The 17,567-nt window shown below is 46.2% G+C and overlaps 1 protein-coding gene and 1 long non-coding RNA gene across 7 annotated transcripts in view; one reads left to right on the top strand and one right to left on the bottom strand.

Annotated features, from left to right (window-relative positions):
• The first annotated feature begins 580 nt into the window (after positions 1 to 580).
• On the top strand, positions 581 to 5,320 carry LOC308468673. The gene is made up of 2 exons (XR_013981803.1): positions 581 to 2,982; positions 3,987 to 5,320. It is a non-coding gene; the product is annotated as an uncharacterized lncRNA (long non-coding RNA).
• A 2,603-nt stretch (positions 5,321 to 7,923) lies between these two features.
• Positions 7,924 to 17,567, bottom strand: part of GLT6D1 (glycosyltransferase 6 domain containing 1) — a 48,813-nt gene continuing 39,169 nt past the window's right edge. For all 6 annotated transcript variants that reach the window (XM_080990986.1, XM_080990985.1, XM_080990988.1 and 3 more), the window contains exons 7-8: positions 11,269 to 11,406; positions 7,924 to 10,190 (exon numbers count right to left, since the gene is read on the bottom strand). In XM_080990986.1, the coding sequence (XP_080847112.1) occupies positions 9,497 to 10,190; positions 11,269 to 11,406 (832 nt within the window). In that variant the 3' untranslated portion in view covers positions 7,924 to 9,496. The remainder of the gene's footprint in view (positions 10,191 to 11,268; positions 11,407 to 17,567) is intronic.

Below are 17,567 nucleotides of genomic sequence, written 5' to 3'. Positions count from 1 at the left end.
AGGGTAGGGTCCTGAGGGCCTCAGTGTGAGTGCAGACACTAGAAGAGAGAAACAAGATGCTGCTTCAGTTGCCCAGCAGCGGGGCAGCACAACAGGAAACAGGGGACGCAAATCATTGATGCAACAGGAAACACAGGGGGGACGCAAATTGGTGGCGCGACAGGAAACAGGATGCAAATCATTGATGCAACAGGAAACACGGGTGGCGCAAATCATTGATGCAACAGGAAACACGGGGGACACAAATTGGTGGCGCGACAGGAAACAGGATGCAAATCATTGACGCAACAGGAAACACGGGGGAAGCAAATCAGTGGGGCAACAGGAAACACATCCTTTACATATAATGCTACTCCTTCTCCCTTCCTGTTTGGCCCTTTTCTCTTGAACAGGTCATACCCCTCAATTCCTACATTCCAGTCATCGGTCTCATCCCACAATATTTCAATAATGCCTACCAGGCACTGGCAAAGGAACAGGGTGGGGAGAGCGCACTGCCCCGTCACCATCGGGGAGGGGAGTACCATCGCAGCCACCCCGGATAGGCGTCGTGCACCCCCACCACCACGTCGAACGTCACACCCCCAGGATGCACACCACGCTCCCATGGGCTGCATGCCACGCCCCCAGGACGCACACCATACCCCTGCAGGTGACATGCCATGCCCCCAGGATGCGCACCAGCCACGCCCCTATGTGCTCTCCGCCCCCGGTGCTGGAGCATGCAGCTTCGCCACTGCTACCACATCATATTTGCCATCCTGAATTAAAAGCTGCAGTTGGTCTGGCTTGGTTCTGATACTCTGTGCATTTGTGTAGAGACAACTGAAACCACGAGTCCTTCCCTCCAGCTGCTTCCTTCTTGTACTTTCTTGCCCTTTAGCAGGTTTCTGGAACATCCCCTCAGCTTGCTGAGCATCAATGTAGCTATTATCCCCAGTTCCATGTGTTCTTCTGTCGTCTGTAATGTTGTCTCCTTCCCCCTAAAGTTCTAGTTTAAAGCTCTCCTGACCACCTTCATGAGACTCTTAGCAAACACATTCTTGCCAACCGCTGTGAGGTGAAGCCCATCTCTTGCCAAAAGTCCTTCCTCAAGGAAGCGGGGACCATGATCGAAGGAACAAAACCCTTCCTGACAACACTACCTGCAAAGCCAGTGGTTTACCTCCAGGATTTCCCTCTCTTCCTGGGCCACGACCTTCAACAGGAAGGAGTGATGAAAAGACCACCTGTGCCCCAAGGCTCTTCAGCTCCATGCGCAGACTCCCATAGTCCCTTGCTATACATTAAAGTCTGTGTGTGTCAGTATCATTTGTACCCACATGAGTCTGAAGGAAGCGGGAGTGGTCAGTGGGCTTGATAACACTTGGCAACTTCACCACCACATCATCAGTCTTTGCACCTGGAAGACAGCACACCTCCCGGGACATCCTGTTTCCTCTGCACACTGCTGCCTCTCTTCCCCTCAGTAGGGAGTTATCTGCCACCTTCTCATGTCTCTTCCTATTCTGGGGAGGGCCAGGAATTGTTCTATTTGCTGTGCCTTCCAAAGCCTGCTTGGAGTGCTCTAAGTCTGCACCTGCTGCTCTTGAGTCTTCCCCTCTTGTCTACTGGAGCTTATTTTGATATCGTGGGGGTAAGTTACAAAGGCAGGAACCTTATGGTCTGAGACTTCCTACAACTTCCTCTCGGCTGGCCATCTCCAGAGTGCAATTCTCTTTCTCCAACATCATATCCATGGAAGGTAGTAACAATCTCCAAGGGAAAATTCAGATGACCATGTTTAAAAATGTGTAGGGAGCCTGTGAAGATGAATGGTCAACCAGGAAGGGTGAACTGATCACCCTTTTCTCATCCCTGGGCTGCTCTTCCACCTTCCATGATGACATTCTAATATTCTCCTAGCCCCTTCCTCACATTCCACAGGGTTACCATAGAGACAGCAAGAAACAGGTTTGCATCATCACTATTCCGTTGCTTATTTCTTACCAGACGCTTGGCCAGTAAGCAGTGCAAGGCGTGCTCTCAGCTTAGATATTTGTGTGTTTTCTGTCAGCATTTTTATCAACATGGCAGGTAGCAAATTATGCCATCTAGATGTTCACCTGTTCTGCTTCATTGTCCCATGAAACAGACAGAAAAGCCAGGTGAGAAGGTAAGGATTTATAGCTGGGGAATGGATGAAATCTTTGGATAACTTAAAGGGAAAAGCAGATTTTCTGAAAAAGCCACCCCAGTTAGTCACGGTCCCTGTACCCCCCATGGGGTTTAGATAAGCCATGACTAAGGCCCATTCAATGGCCTTCAGTGAGACTTAGTCTTGAATGTATCTTTCACTAGATGTGCCTCAGATAAAGTCTGAGGCTCTTTCAAGATCACACATTTATTTTTGGTACTACATTGCGCTTGTCCAAAGCAGCTTACGAACCAAGAGTTTCCAGGGAACAACAACACAAAACATCAGTTTGAGAGGAAAAACAGTAGATAAATAAGTAAATATCCATAAAGGATCCACATTGATCCAGAACCAAAAGCTGTTTAGTTAGATTCTGCTCTTGTTTGAGAGCCTGAAATAGCAATTGTTCTTTAGAGGAATGATGATCTTTGTTGCTGTTGTAATCCCTATCTCACCAAATTATAGAAACAGGTGAGTTTAACAGGTGTCAGGTTTAGTCGGGGCCTGTGAGTTTGCTAGGTGTCCAGATTAACCCAGTCAAATTTGGGGGATGCCAACCAGGGGAAGAGCATATGGTAGGGCTTGTTGCCACTCAAACTTGTCATAACGTCAGTTACTCTTCCCCAACGGACGTTTTTTCTATCCTGGCACCTTCAGTTCTGGCCAACTGCCTTTTGCATCATAACATTCTCTGGCCAGTTAGAATCTTGGAGGTCACCGTGGTGACAGCAGGAAACAGGCTCATATGACGCCAGTTCCAGGGGCTCCCAGGATGGGATGCTGCCCTGAAGTAACACTGAGCGCGGGTGCGTTTGAGGACCATGGGGTGGGGGGTGGGAATCACCCTCATGTTTACCATGAAAAGAAGGGGAATAGCAGAGCATCTTGACAGACAGAATCTGTTATGCCAACAGCAGCAGGGCAGGGCTATTCATCCATGGAAGAGACAAGGAGAGGGAGAAGATGGGGGAAAGATTCTTCCCCATGGGATCAACCGGACACTAGGGCATAATCCAATAGCAGGAGGACCTCCCACAAGCCACTGTTGTATCTATACTGTGTATCTCTTCCTCTTCCCTGGAAGAGTCAGGATGGGGAGGTGGTCTCCACCATTCCTGCTCCTGTGGCCACCCCTGACACCTGGAAAGGTTGAGAAAGGAACCACCAAAATTATCAAGGGTTGAGAGTAACTCCCTTATATGGAAATATTGGGATCTTTTAGGTTAGAAGGAAGGATGCTATCTGTCAGCCCTGGTAGTTGTATTAATTCTAGAACCATTAGCAATCAAGTTATGCAATGCCCTCTCTGGTACAAGAGTGGTTGCAAACGGAAATGAACAAAATTCAGACCTCTTTGCAGAGGATATAATTTTATGCACCTCTGACCCTATCACAGCAGGCAAAATACTATGTACAGAATTGGAACAGTTCTCTGGGGGTCTCAGGACTGCAAGATACTTTCCGCTGCTGCCCACCTTGGTGCTTGGCAAACGTGCTGTTGTACTCCTGGTGCAACCTTTTAAAAGGCACTGTAAAACGAAAGCATCTTGGCTTGCTCTGCCATTGACTCTTAGCTGCATTTTAAATTTGTTATTCCTTGCAAATTCAAGCTTAAATGGCTTGCCTTGCATACTGTGCATTAGCTTGTTTTGATTGCATTTGTGCTCAAGATACCAGGATACAACCTCAACTCTGTTAATGATGATAAAGTCAGGGCCCTCAGGTGGCAGTGGTGTGGGGGTGAAACCCCCCACCTAATATATACTTTCCACCATTTGGGGCATCCATACTTTTTTCTCATTTCTTGCAGCGCACAAATGGACATGCCCACCCTGACCCCTTGGTCGGCGCCCATCATCTGAGAAGGAACAGTCAGGAAGATGGTCTTGAACAACTACGACAAGCAGCAGAAAACCAAGGTGTTATCCCCCTGAGTACTGCTGGGATTATAAAATTGGCATTCCCAATTTTATAAGCGAGATAAGAAATGTCAAGTTATCCTGGATGCCAAAAGAATATGAAAATAACTTATGACTCCGCGGCCCTATTGAAAATCACACCAGCAACTAAACTGATCGCAGAACTGTTTGATCATTTAAGCACAGACTCTTGTTCTTTGCGGGAAGGAGAGCAAACTTTACCAACCCTTTACCCCTCACTGACAAAATGTTTCCTGTGGTGTTGCATAGCTGTGCCGGAGATTTTTTAAGAAGCAAGTTCTTTCCGTGTGCACCTAGAAAGAGACATCCTTCCCTCTGTGTCAAAGCTGAGAGGTTTCCTGGAGGTGTTACTTCAGAGGGCTGGGTGTCTGGCAATATGGAGGGCAAAGGTGGCGGGTCAGGTAGGGTGGAACCCCTGCCACCAATGCTGGGCAGGGGTCTCCAGTGGGTGGGGAGGGAGAGGTGAGAGAGGGGTGCCCACCCATATGGATGCGAGTCAGATGTTAATGGCTTGGGGTAATCCACATGGGTGAGCAGGGAGAGGGGTGCCAGCCTCTGCCCAAATTGGGCTTATGGCTTCGGGAGGGAGGGGGGCTGGGGAGGGGGCATCAGCCGAAAGAAGCTTTTGGAGTGTTTTTAGGCCTTTACCCGAGGGTTATTTTGTTCCCTCGGATGCCTCAGATGCCCCCTTTCTCTACTTTTGGGGCTTCCTTTTGGGGCTTTTGTATTTTTTTCTTAGGGGGTTCTCTTTTTGGGGGTTAGGTATGCCTATCCCTTTTATGGCCAGGTCTCCCCTATCTTTCTTCCCACGGGTGGGTGGGCTTTGTTGGATTCCTTTAGGGATAGGTTCCAGGGTCTTCCTCCATCTCAGGCGTTCACCCAAGTCTGGAAGAAAAGAAAGATTGGAGGTACAGTCATTGTTTTCAATGCAACTAGTTTGTCCATAATGGAGAGTCTTCATTTATTCCAACGTATTATATCCATATTTAGAGCTTTCCAAACCGTACTATAATTAAACTGATACAACTTGTTTGTTCAAGTTTTGGGTAATTTGCACCCCCAGATATCTAAGACTTTTCCTAGCTATTGGATGATGAATGAGGAAGTGGGGGGGCACATTCACACAGGACAACGCCATTATCCAAGAGGATGGGATCTATAGCCTCTCTGTGTAAATTTTGAAATAAAAAATTACTGTAAGTAACTTTTCCTTGCCTTTATCATTTCATGGGCTGGGAGCCGCTGACAGCACCCTGACACCAGGTCTCAAAGACCTGTTTTGAGGTAGAGAGGCCGGGACTGTGTACTCTGCAGTGTGCCAAATGTGGCTGCACCATCAATTGGGAGGACAGCATCGAGATACAGGAACTCACACCATCCTATAAGGAGATACCCAATGCGCACCCACAATGCAGAGCCATGTGGCAATGGTACTAGGCTTGATAGCTGCTGAGGCTAGGCTAATCCCCTGACCCAGAGACCCAGGAAAAAGCGAATGATTCCTTTACAAAGATGAGCACAGACCTTGTGAGGTTGGAATGTACCCAGTGGCTGGAGTAGGTCCCAGGGTGGTTTGGGGCTCTACCTGCTGGAGGGCCAGAAGCATCTCCTTGTTTGTGGCTGATGGCATAGGGACAGGGCTCCCAGTCTGCACAGTGGGGCTCCTCTGTTCCCGTGGAATGGGGGCTAAGCTACCTTGATGGCAGAGGCCCACCCTGTCCTAGAAGGAGGCTGAGTGGATGGGTTCAAGCCCAGGAGGCTGCACCTGGACCAGGTGGAGGTGAGGTGCTCTATATAATTACCAGTTTATTTGAGCATCTCTCACCCTTTCGTTCTCAAAGCCCAAATCACTTTCTGCTGCTGCTGCTGCTACTACTCAGGTTTAGCATTGTTGATCCACGTTATTACAATATAATTAGGGTTTCTCAGCTGTGCATCAAGAATCAATGTTTTAGATTTCTAATGATAGCATTTTATTAGTTTTCCATGCTGTTAACCTCATCCCTCCCCCATAATGCTTGATTACATTCTGCTAAAAAAAGGAAATCTGTTTGCCACATCCCTGAAGACTCATCCTTCAATGCTAGATTTTCTGTGTGCTGGATTATCACCAGAATGGGGTATCAGTCTGTAGGGGGTTTTGTTTGTTTGCTTCTTAAATGCATAATCCTGATCTGGCCCCATTTGGACAGAGCTGACTTGGCAACTGTACTGCATGCTCTGGTAACTTTCAGGCTCGATTACTGCAATGCACTTTCTGTGGGGTGCCCTTGAAGATGACTCGGAAACTTCAGTTGGTCTAAAATGCAGCAGCCAGATTATTGGCTGGGGTTCTGCTTAGATCTCTAGATCTGTTTGGAACAGCTCCACTGGTCACCATTTTGTTTTCAGGGCCAATTCAAGGTGCTCACTTAGCATTTAAAGCACTGAATGACTCAGACCGCAAATACCTGGAAAGCTTCCTGCTGCCCTTGGGTACAAAGACAAGCACAAGGAGCCCTCTGGGTTGATCCTTCACCTTCAGAAGCTTGGGGGTTGGTGGCCCAGGAGAAGGTCTTCTCTGTGGCAGTGAAATTATGGAACACCTGCCCCACAGAGTTGTGCCTGGCCCCTTCATTGTAGAGCTTGCGGTGAATGCTGAAGATGAGCCTCATTACCCTGGCCTTTTGAAACTTGAGATATTTTCAGGATATCTGTCATTGTGAGTTGTTTCAAACCATTTTTAATATTGTGCTCTAATAATGCAAACCGCCCTAGGACCTTAGGGTGAAAGGCAGCTAATTCATTCTAATCATAATCTGAGTTTGCATGGTGGCTGCAGCGGAGGGTTAATCAGCATGATGATGCCCGAGTCCCTTCTAATCCCTGGGGTCATGGATCCAGCAAGGGTTAAAATCTAATGGAGGATTCCATAGCCAAGCTATGCATTCCATGCAAGTCTCTCTGCGAACTAGTGGCTGTAGTTCCTTCTTAACTACTGTTTTTAGTATAATTGGTTTCGTGCCAAAGGGCAAACCCTTCCTTGGCTGCTAGTGTGAAGGGCAACAGCCTGTGTGTGTGTGTGTGTGTGTGTGTTAGAAGCAGGAAGAAGCCAAAGAGTGACAGCAATGCAGGATTTCCAATGGAATCCAAGGCCATGACTATGGGAGGAGCAAGAGCTTCTCAGGTGTTGATGATGTGAGCCCCTCGGGCTCAGGATGTATAATAATAATAATAATAATAATAATAATAATAATAATAATAATAATTTATTATTTATACCCCACACATCTGGCTGGGTTTCTCCAGCCACTCTGGGCAGCTTCCAACAAAGTATTAAAATACAGTAGTCTGTTAAACATTAAAAGCTTCCCTAAAGAGGGCTGCCTTCAGATGTCTTCTAAAAGTCTGGTGGTTGTTCTTCTCTTTGACATCTGGTGGGAGGGCATTCCACAGGGTGGGTGCCACTACCGAGAAGGCCCTCTGCCTGGTTCCCTGTAACTTGGCTTCTCGCAGGGAGGGAACCACCAGAAGGCGGTGTAAATGAACATGTGTTCATTTATGTGTATATGTGTAAATGAACCATATATCCTAAAGGCACATCATAGCCCCTGTTGTCCCTCATTCCAAGGAAACTGGACCCTGCCTGGAATCATGCCTGGAATCTTCCACTGCTTGGAAAGTGGGGTAGTGCTCCGCAATAGCAGCAGCAACAATAAAAACAATTTCCCCACCCCCAGGCAAAAACCCAACCCAACTAATATCCCTGTGGCGCCATTACACAGACATCTTCCTCCAGGATGCAACTCCCAGCACAAACACATAAGATTTTGATAAAATAAGGATTTGCATTTATTATCTCAGGATCATTTGCAACCAAATAAATTAACAAAACAATCACCTTTGGCTGAGTGGAAGGGCTTCCATTTTCGCAGCAAAAAGAAATACACAAAGGAAGAAACAGGATACAAATGGGAATCGCAATCAGGCTGTGTTGGGGAGTACCGCAATGATGGTTGTGGGGAGCAAGAGAGTTTACCTCTCAGGCAGCAGTGATACTAACTGGGAGCCAGTGTGGTGTAGTGGTTAAGAGCGGTGGACTCGTAATCTGGTGAACCGGGTTCGCTTCCCCGCTCCTCCACATGCAGCTGCTGGGTGACCTTGGGCTACTCACACTTCTCTGAAGTCTCTCAGCCCCACTCGCCTCACAGAGTGTTTGTTGTGGGGGAGGAAGGGAAAGGAGATTGTAGGCCGCTTTGAGACTCCTTTGGGTAGTGATAAAGCAGGAAAGCAAATCCAAACTCTTCTTCTTCTAACACAGATATTCTCAGCAGTTGACTCTGTGGCTGCCATGTTACTTAACCACAGTGCACCAACAGGGCATCATTCCACGAGGTTGTGTGCGGGGACATGACATAGCAACTGCTGCAAAAAGTGGTAGGCCGTGGGAGATGCCACCTTTACGGCCTTCCACAATGCCCCAGAACAACTCCCTGTCCGGAACCCCGTAAGACAGCACCTGCCGGCGAGGGAAAGATGTTGTAGCAATTGGGACCACCATGGGCAGCAGCAAAAACAAGATTTAAGGTGGGAAAATGATATACGTGAAGAAGAGAACAAATGTAGCAAAATGAGGGAGCTTTCAACCACTGGACGGCAGCTAAGGAAACATGTTTCTTTGTTTTTAAAAACAAACGACAACATGAACCTGTTCTTTGGTAGCAAAAAAACCCCAAATTGGCATTAATAAAGTGAGACCCCCCTCACATTGCCCCATTGAGGTTTATGTTGTCTGTACAGTGATCCTCATTTGGGGGGAAAACAAAACTGAACAATTATGAAGGCAAGATTTAGACCATCATTCAAGAATCTTTGTTTAAAAACACACACGTTCTGACATTCTCAGTGACACTTCTGCATTTGCACCAGCTTTCCTGCAACCTCCTGGCCTCGGTGACGCCACCCCTCCCCCATTTACTGCTACCCTCCTGACCCCTTGGTGGTTCCAACTCTCCCTTCTTTGCACATCCAAGGAATACAACGACCATCTTGCCAACCTCTCTGATGTCACCATGCCACTGTGGAGGCATCCTAGCTTGGCACGTATCTGTGTGCTGCTTCCACAAATGTTCCCAACATCAACAGAATTTCCTGAGAGCAAAAGATCAGCAACCAAATCAACAACCTGTTTGCAAAAGGCTCTTCCGACATCTGGTTCCTATAAGCCTTCCAAGGAATCTATAGAGAAGAGCTGAGAGAGCAACACAGTTTAGTGAACTAAAATATTTTGGCAAAGTTTGTTCTCCTTCCTGCAGAGGACGAGAGTTGAAATGCTCAAACGGTTCTGCGACCGAAACAGTTCGTCGACCCCTGCCAGTGTGATTTGAGGAGGGCCGCGGAGTCATAAGTTACTTCTAACTTCACCATATTCTTTGGGCATCCAGGATAACTTGACATTTCTTATGGCGCTGGGGATGCCAATTTTATAATCCCAGCAGTACTCAGGGGATAACACCTTGGTTGGTTTGTTGAGGAGGTAATATTTGTTCAGGTGGCTTTCGTCATGCCACACCGCCTCAAAGTTGTGTTCCTTGTCCTCCTTGATGCCTTGATAGCATTGACGGGTGAGGTTCAGAACACGCAGTGGGGTCCCCCCAAATATGGCCCCATGGTAATAGTAGTCCCCTTCCCCATAGGGGATGTACGCAGCCGACTCAGGACGCCTCTCATAAGTGAACGCAGTATTGTCTGCATTGTAAAACCAAGCATGGAGCTGGGCCACAGACTCATCAAGGGTCTCCACCCCATAGTCACTCTGGAAGACCTGGTCAACATCCATGCAGAAAAGGAAGTCCACCTCGTGGCGGATGTGGCTCTCGATTAGGTCCCCAATCACCTTCATCCGCATCATGCTGATGTCTTGCCACCGGCTCTCCCTTTTCACCTGGAAGACTTTCAGCACCCGCAGGGGGCCCAGCTCAATAAGAGGCACTTTGGTGAGGTCGTCCACCATGATGTAGAAGATCACATTGTGCCCAGTCATGAAGAAAGCGTTTGCAGAAGTCAAGAAGTTCTTCAAGTATTTGTCTAGGTACCTGGGGAATGGAGAGGGACAAATGGAGACAGGTGGGTTCTGGGCAGATCTCCTAACCCAGGGTCCCAGAAGCTGACTTTAAAGCAGGGTGAGGGTTCCAGTGCTCAACTTTGGACTGAGACCAACATTGTTTTTCAGATGTGAATCAGCACCCAATTAAGAGCAGAAGAAGAACCCTTGGTCACCTCCGTTGCCCTTCCTCTGGGCAAACCCACCATAAGAACACCAGAAGAGTCTGCTGGATCTAGGCCAGCATTATGTTCTCACAGTGGCCAACCAGATAACTCAATGAGAAACCCACATGCTTGATCCAAACACAAGAGCATTCTCTCTCCAATTACCATCAAGGAATTAAGAAGCATTTACCACCTCTGACCTTAGAGGCATAGTCATTGTGGCTAGTAGCTTTTGCCAGCCTTCTCCTCCATGAATTTGTCTGATCTTCTTTTAAAGCCATTGGCCTGATCCAGTAGACTCTTCTTATGGCGGGTTTGCCCAGAGGAAGGGCAACGGAGGTGACCAAGGGTCATTGTGACTCAGAATATGACAAATACCTGAAAGACTGCCTCCTTCCTGACAGACCTTCTCTGGTGCTACAATTGGCAGATAGGGCCCTCTTGGTTGCTCCACCACCCTCAGAAGCTTGGTGCGTGTGTGTTGCAGGCTAGGAATGGGTCTTCTCTGTGGCAGCCCTTACCCTGTGGAAACTTTTCTCCAGAGAGGAGTGCCTGGCACCTTCATTGCCCAGCTTCTGATGAATGCTGAAGATGCACATTTCAAGGGTAAGGAGGTGCACTTTTTAGGACCCACCTTACAGCTGCAATCTTAAGTTATTCTGCACTTCTTTTGTGTTGTAATTGTTGAAACCTGCCCTGGGTCCTTAAGGCAAAGGACGGTTAATAAATAAAATACGTGGCCGGACAATGGATGTTGCTTTGCACATCCAGCCAGGAAAAGTCTGGCAAGCAAGCAGCAGGCCCCAATCCTGATCCATATTTTACTTGTGAGCTAGTGCCACTGAACACAAGGAGACTTACTCAAGAGTAACGTGCATCAGATTGGGCTACAAGTGAACTTACCTCCCAATAGCGAAAACCGTCAGGCCAATGGTGACTTTCTGCTGCTTATAGTAGTTGTCCAAGACCGGTCTCCCGACTGTTCCATCCCAGATGATGGGCGCCGACCAAGGGGTCAGGGTGGGCATGTCCGTTCGTGCGCTGCAAGAAATGAGAAAAAAGCATGGATGCCCCAAATGGTGGAAAGTATATATTAGGTGGGGGGTTTCACCCCCACACCACTGCCACCTGAGGGCCCTGACTTTATCATCATTAACAGAGTCGAGGTTGTATCCTGGTATCTTGAGCACAAATGCAATCAAAACAGCTAATGCACAGTATGCAAGGCAAGCCATTTAAGCCTGAATTTGCAAGGCGTAACAAATAAAAAAATGCAGCTAAGAGTCAATAGCAGAGCAAGCAAAGATGCTTTTGTTTGTTTTACAGTGCTTTTTAAAAGGTTGCACCAGGAGTACAACAGCACGTTGAAGCAGGAGTACAATAGCATGTTTGCCTGGCAACAAGGAGGGCAGCAGCAGCAGCAGAAGCATCAGGAAAACCAGTCCGGGGAGAGTATTCCAGGAAAAAGCTGTAATTCAGCGACAGAGCACCTGCTTTGCATGCAGAAGGTCATGGGTTCAAGAGAGGGCATCACTAGGCAGGGTCAGCCTCTGAATTGGAAGGTATTTTGATTCTAGGGCCCTGACCTGGTTACCAGCTGACAGGCAGGTCCATCTAGCCAGGAGGCTTCATGGCTCCAGAATCCCCAAAGACCCTGAAGAAAAATAGCATTTTTGCCAGCCACACGATAGCTCCCTTACAGATTGTGCATTGTTTTCAATTTTCTGGTTTTTAATTGATTTTGTCCATTTGCATTCTATCTCAACGCAAGTTGCTTTGAGACCCTTCCCCGCCCCCCCCTTTGGGTATAATGTGATTAACAGACGTAACAAATAATAATAGTCTGTGCAAAGCTTTTGTTGTAATAAATGCGCTAGACCTCAAGGTTCTCTTTGTTGTGTGACAGACTGGTAGGAATGGATGCATCTCTTAGACTCAGTTTCTCATTTTTCCATTTTTACTTATGCCCTCAGTCTTAAATTCAGCTCACCTCATTTCCACATCAATTTGCATTAAAAAATATAAGTAAAAAAGTACATGAAACTTTGTAGATTTCTCTATGCGAATTTTGTTTGCAAACAATTCTCTGTAAGATGTTTTTGTACATGATTCTCACTGTGCATATACACATCTGTGCATGTGGTTCTTAATAGATGCCTTTTGTACACCTTTTTGGCTGGAGAACTGCACTGGGGGGGGGGGGAGCAGAACTACAAATTTCAAAGGATAGCTGCATTTGTATTTGTTTCTTGGTTCATGAAGCTGACATCTGTAGCATGCCTTAAAATGCATATACATTGAAACATATGCTGAACAGATTTCTTCCTCCTGCTCCATCCCTGTTCACAGGCTTGGAGCTCAGCTGGAACAAGAACAACACAAAACACTGTAAATTAATAAGCAACCACATGATGGAAAGTGTCTGGGTTTGCTAAAGTTAGTCAGCTTAGCCATCCAGACACCTAGACCTACATCCTGTCCTCCCAGTGGCCAACCAGGTCCGCCAATGGGAAGCCTGCAAACAGACCTTGAGGGCAATCATGTTTTCCTTGCTTTGGATTACCAGCAATTAGCATTCAAAGGCACCCTGCCTCTAACACTGGAGGTACAGGATGAAGCCATCATGGCTAGCAGAATTTCGGTTGGCTAAGTAGGAACTGAAGTGCTTGTGGAGCATTTTCTGTTTGCTTGGAAGCATGCTAAATGGAACCAGATGTTGTGCAAATATTTTGGATTATTATTATTATTATATAAAACAAAGCTGTTTCCCGGCTACACTTGCCTAAAGTTAATTTTAGCAGGCTATTTCCAGCCTTGCTTGTTTTCCAGTGGAAGCATACAAGCACACACACACACACACACAGAGAGAGAGAGAGAGAGAGAGAGAGAGAGAGAGAGAGACAGACAGACAGACAGACAGACAGAGACTCTGGCCAGCTCTAAACAAAAATGCTTTAAAGCTGGAATCTGAGCCAGCTTTCCTGAGTTCATGCTGGTTCTATGAACAAGAGAGCACATTTCTGGAACACCTGTGCCTAGGATAAAATGGTGCCAGTGGCTTTTTGTACATGGTGTCTATTTATTAACTAATACACTTACTATCCCACTTATTTTGATCCCACCCGAAGAGCTAGGAGGAGTTCAAAGCTTGAGAAAAACGTAGCAATAACTCAGTGCTTTGGCATTTCATTCTTTCTCTGCTGAATGCTTTGTACTGGCATCCTTACTGTGAAATTTAATTTCTCCCAGGGCAGATGCAAATGGGCAGAGGCCCAATTCTGTGCCCTTCTTGCCATGGCTGAAGGCAGGGTGTGATCTGTGCCGGCATCTCTTTGCTGACACTTAGACAGGAACACTCCTCCCACATATTCCAGAGGTTCTTTGGCCATTGATCAAAGATGGAAAATGGCTGCTTTTGAATCTGTGGCTCTGCTAGCTTTAGTTGTATTTTATCTGCCATATTTTACTGGACCATTAGCATATCGCAACTAAGCTATTGGCATGGATAGGTGTTCCTAGCTCTCTTCACTTGTAACCCACCTTATTAATGAATTGAGGCTGTATTTTAAAACTGCACATTAAAGGTAGAACTCAGAGTTTACAAAGATGCATCAAGTGAAGCTCCTGGTCTGCAGGAAGAGGACTTCACAGCCACCAGCTGTTGGCTTTTTGGGGTGGGGTGGGGGGGAGGACAAGGGTAGCTGCAATGATATGTTGCAGCATGCAGCTGTTCCTGTTTAGAGTGCTAACCAATCATGCCCCCTTCCAGGACACTCCTCACCAATACCCAGCCAGGGTTCGATGCCCATTGATATGTGCTCAGTCTGCATTGGGCTTCATGGGGCAGGGCAGGGGTCCTCCCTTCCTTATGTTCTCCACTTTAAATATTTTTGTATTTCTGCAAACTTTTGAGTTTCCTCTTGTGCATGGATGATGCTGTTTTGGCTACCTGCAAACTTCTCACTTGGAGAATGGGTTTGCTGCTGTGTTAGATGGAGGGGAATAAGCAGCCACAAGTCAGTCATGCATACTGATTTCAATGGGTCTCCTCTGAGTGTTACTGGCACAGGATACAGCCTACTATCTGTGAAGAAGAAATGTCCTGCCTGCCATCAGCTGTAATAACTAAGTGCAACCACCATGCCCAGTGGCAGTGTACTCTTGAGCACCAGGTGCCAACAACGGAAGAGAATGGTTCCTTAGGGAGTGTTGCAGCCATCTTGGAGGTAATTTAGCCAACCACAGTCAAACCTTTGATCTAGTCCAGTAAGGCTGTTCTGCTGCTCTTAACTGACTGACTAAGCCTGTGTGATGCAGCAGCAGCAGCATCAAAAGAAAAGACAAGAGCAAGCTAATGCAATTCAAGACTACATCAGCAGAGGTTTAGTGTTCCAATCAGGGAAAGTGCGGTCATAATAACACTCTTTTCTGCCTTGGTCTGACCACACCTGGAGTCCTGCGTCCAGTTGTGGACACCAAAATTTAAGAATGACATTGGAACAGTCTCCCTTGGGAGGTTGCAGAGTTTCTTTCATCGGAAGTTTTTAAGCAGCCATCTCTTGTGGATGTTTTAGCTGAGATTCCTGCATGATAAGGGGTTAAACTAGATGACCCAACAAATAAATCCCCAGGACCAGACGGGATCCCTGGCGAACTTTTAAGGTACAATCCAGACTGGTGGGCCCTTCTATTAGCCAATTTATTCACCTTAATTGACAAATTTGGGGGTACTACCAGATGTTTGGCTAAACTTCATCATCACTCCTATATTCAAAAAAGGTAACCTGAAGCTGCCTGAGAATTACCATCTGATAACTGCCAACCTAGCAGTTCGAAAGCACGTCAAAGTGCAAGTAGATAAATAGGTACTGCTCCGGCGGGAAGGTAAATGGTGTTTCCGTGCGCTGCTCTGGTTCACCAGAAGTGGCTTAGTCATGCTAGCCACATGACCCGGAAAAACTGTCTGCGGACAAACGCTGGCTCCCTCGGCCAGTAAAGTGAGATGAGCGCTACAACCCCAGAGTCATCTGTGACTGGACTTAACTGTCAGGGATCCTTTACCTTTACCTTTTAAGTCTTCTATCAATCCTTGGTAAGATGTATGCCTGACACTTGGAAAAGAAATTGAAGGACTGGATGACATCTAATAAGATCCTTGGGCCTGAACAAATAGGCTTCTGCCATGGCAAATGCACCACTGATCATTGCATAATCCTTTCACATCTCGCGGAAAAATGCATGGAAAATGGGAGGAAAGAACTTGACGTGGGCTTCCTAGAGTTAAAAGGAGCTTTTGACACAGTCCCCTGTGATCTACTTTGGTGTAAATTATATAAAATGGGAATTGACCAACGCCTGCTATTTCTAATTCAAAAATTACACACCGCTACACTCGATCACATCAACTGTAACCCCCAAGGCGAGTTGACAAAAAGTATAAATATTACCAAAGGAGTAAAGCAAGGATGTGTCTTGTCGCCCCACTTATTCAATCTTTTTTTAAAATGACCTGGCTTATCACTTTGAGGATGTAAATGGACATCCACGGACATTAGGCCAACATAAAATAAAACTGCTTCTATATGCAGATGATACTACAATACTTTCTCAGACCCAGGTCGGTCTTAGAAGACTTCTAAATTCGTTTTCTTCCTTCTGCCAGATCAACTCCCTGGGAATTAATTACGAAAAATCTAAAAACGTCAAACTGTCAAATGGAGGCTAGATAATCACCCCATTGACCAGGTAAAATCCTGTAAATACCTAGGGATATTCTATCAGCCAAATTTAAACTGGACAACACACAGACGCCAAATGATCAACTAAATAAAGTGCACCACATCTGCGATTCTTCACTTTTTCTTCCTCAGAGGGCCACCATATGGTCTCTGCTGCTATAAAAAAATTTAATGCCAAGATTATTGTATGGCATTCCAATTTCTATACAAGCATTTAACAGAGAAGTTGAACAAATTCAAGTGACTTTTCTTTGTAAGATCCTTGGTGCCCCTAAATGCATAAGCTACTTAACCTTATGTGTTGAAACTGGTCAACGTCTGAGGGAAACCAATACATGGCTTACTGCAATCAGGGCCTGGCTGAAAGTCCACTTTAGAACAACATCTAATTCCTTTTTAATCTCTACGCTTGAAAGCCATATTGCATCTGGGTGGCATAGAGCAATTCAAGATAAAATCCGTAGTTTGGGCATTGCTCTTGAGAGCCTTGAAGCATGTGATGAAAATTACATATTCCACACAATCAAACAGCGGCTCTACAACCACGAAAGACAGCGTTTGTTACCTCATACTCTGAGATCCTGTTCTCTGCAGGCCTTAGGGATCACAACACACTACTGAACCTGTGCCAAATATCTAATGGACCTATTACTCCCTTCCCATCGAAGAGTCTTTATGCTTGCGAGACTAAATGACTTCTCCTCTGCAGTGACCACAGGTAGATTCTCACATATTCCATATCAAGCCCATCTGTGTGCCTGCAACCAAGGAGGACCTCATTCAATCTCTTGGATTGCTCTTTACACAGTAGACCTCACCAACTGATGCTGAGCAAAATGTTGGGCTTCTGACCTATAACGCTGAAAAGAAGTCAATTGAGGTCTCTCCTGGCACATCGGGACAAAGGTATTACTGTTTTAGTAGCTTCCTTTTTAGCCTCAATTTTACCTGAAAGGGTTCCCAGCAAACCATCCTTTTGGGAAACAGACAGGGTGAAGCGGAATACCTAAGTGCACACGATCACAATGTGACTTTATGATCCTCGCAGCTTCACTCTTGCCCCTTTTAATTATCCCAGTGACCTGAAATGCTTTATACTGTGATGCCAATAAAGGTATTTGATTTGATTTGACTAGATGACCCTCGGGGTCACTTTCAACTCTACAACTCTACAATTCTATGATTTTATAACAAGCTGGAATGTGTGCAGAGGAGGATGACAAAGATGATCAAGGGTCTCGAAACCAAGCCTTATGAGGAATGGTTGAGGGAATTAGGGATGTTTAGAGGAGATTGAAAGGAGATACAATAGCCGGCTTCAAATATCTAAAGGGCTGTCACATGGAAAATGGAACAAGATGGTTTTCTCCTGCTCCAGAGGTTAGGACCCAAACCAATGGCTTCAAGTTACAAGATTGGAGGTTCTGACTAAAGATCAGGAAGAACTTTGTATTTGACAATGGA

Source organism: Podarcis pityusensis (genome assembly GCF_964106645.2).
Source record: "Podarcis pityusensis genome assembly, chromosome: Z".
NCBI classification, from domain to species: Eukaryota; Metazoa; Chordata; class Lepidosauria; order Squamata; family Lacertidae; genus Podarcis; species Podarcis pityusensis.
This window is presented reverse-complemented; position numbering and strand designations above follow the sequence as displayed.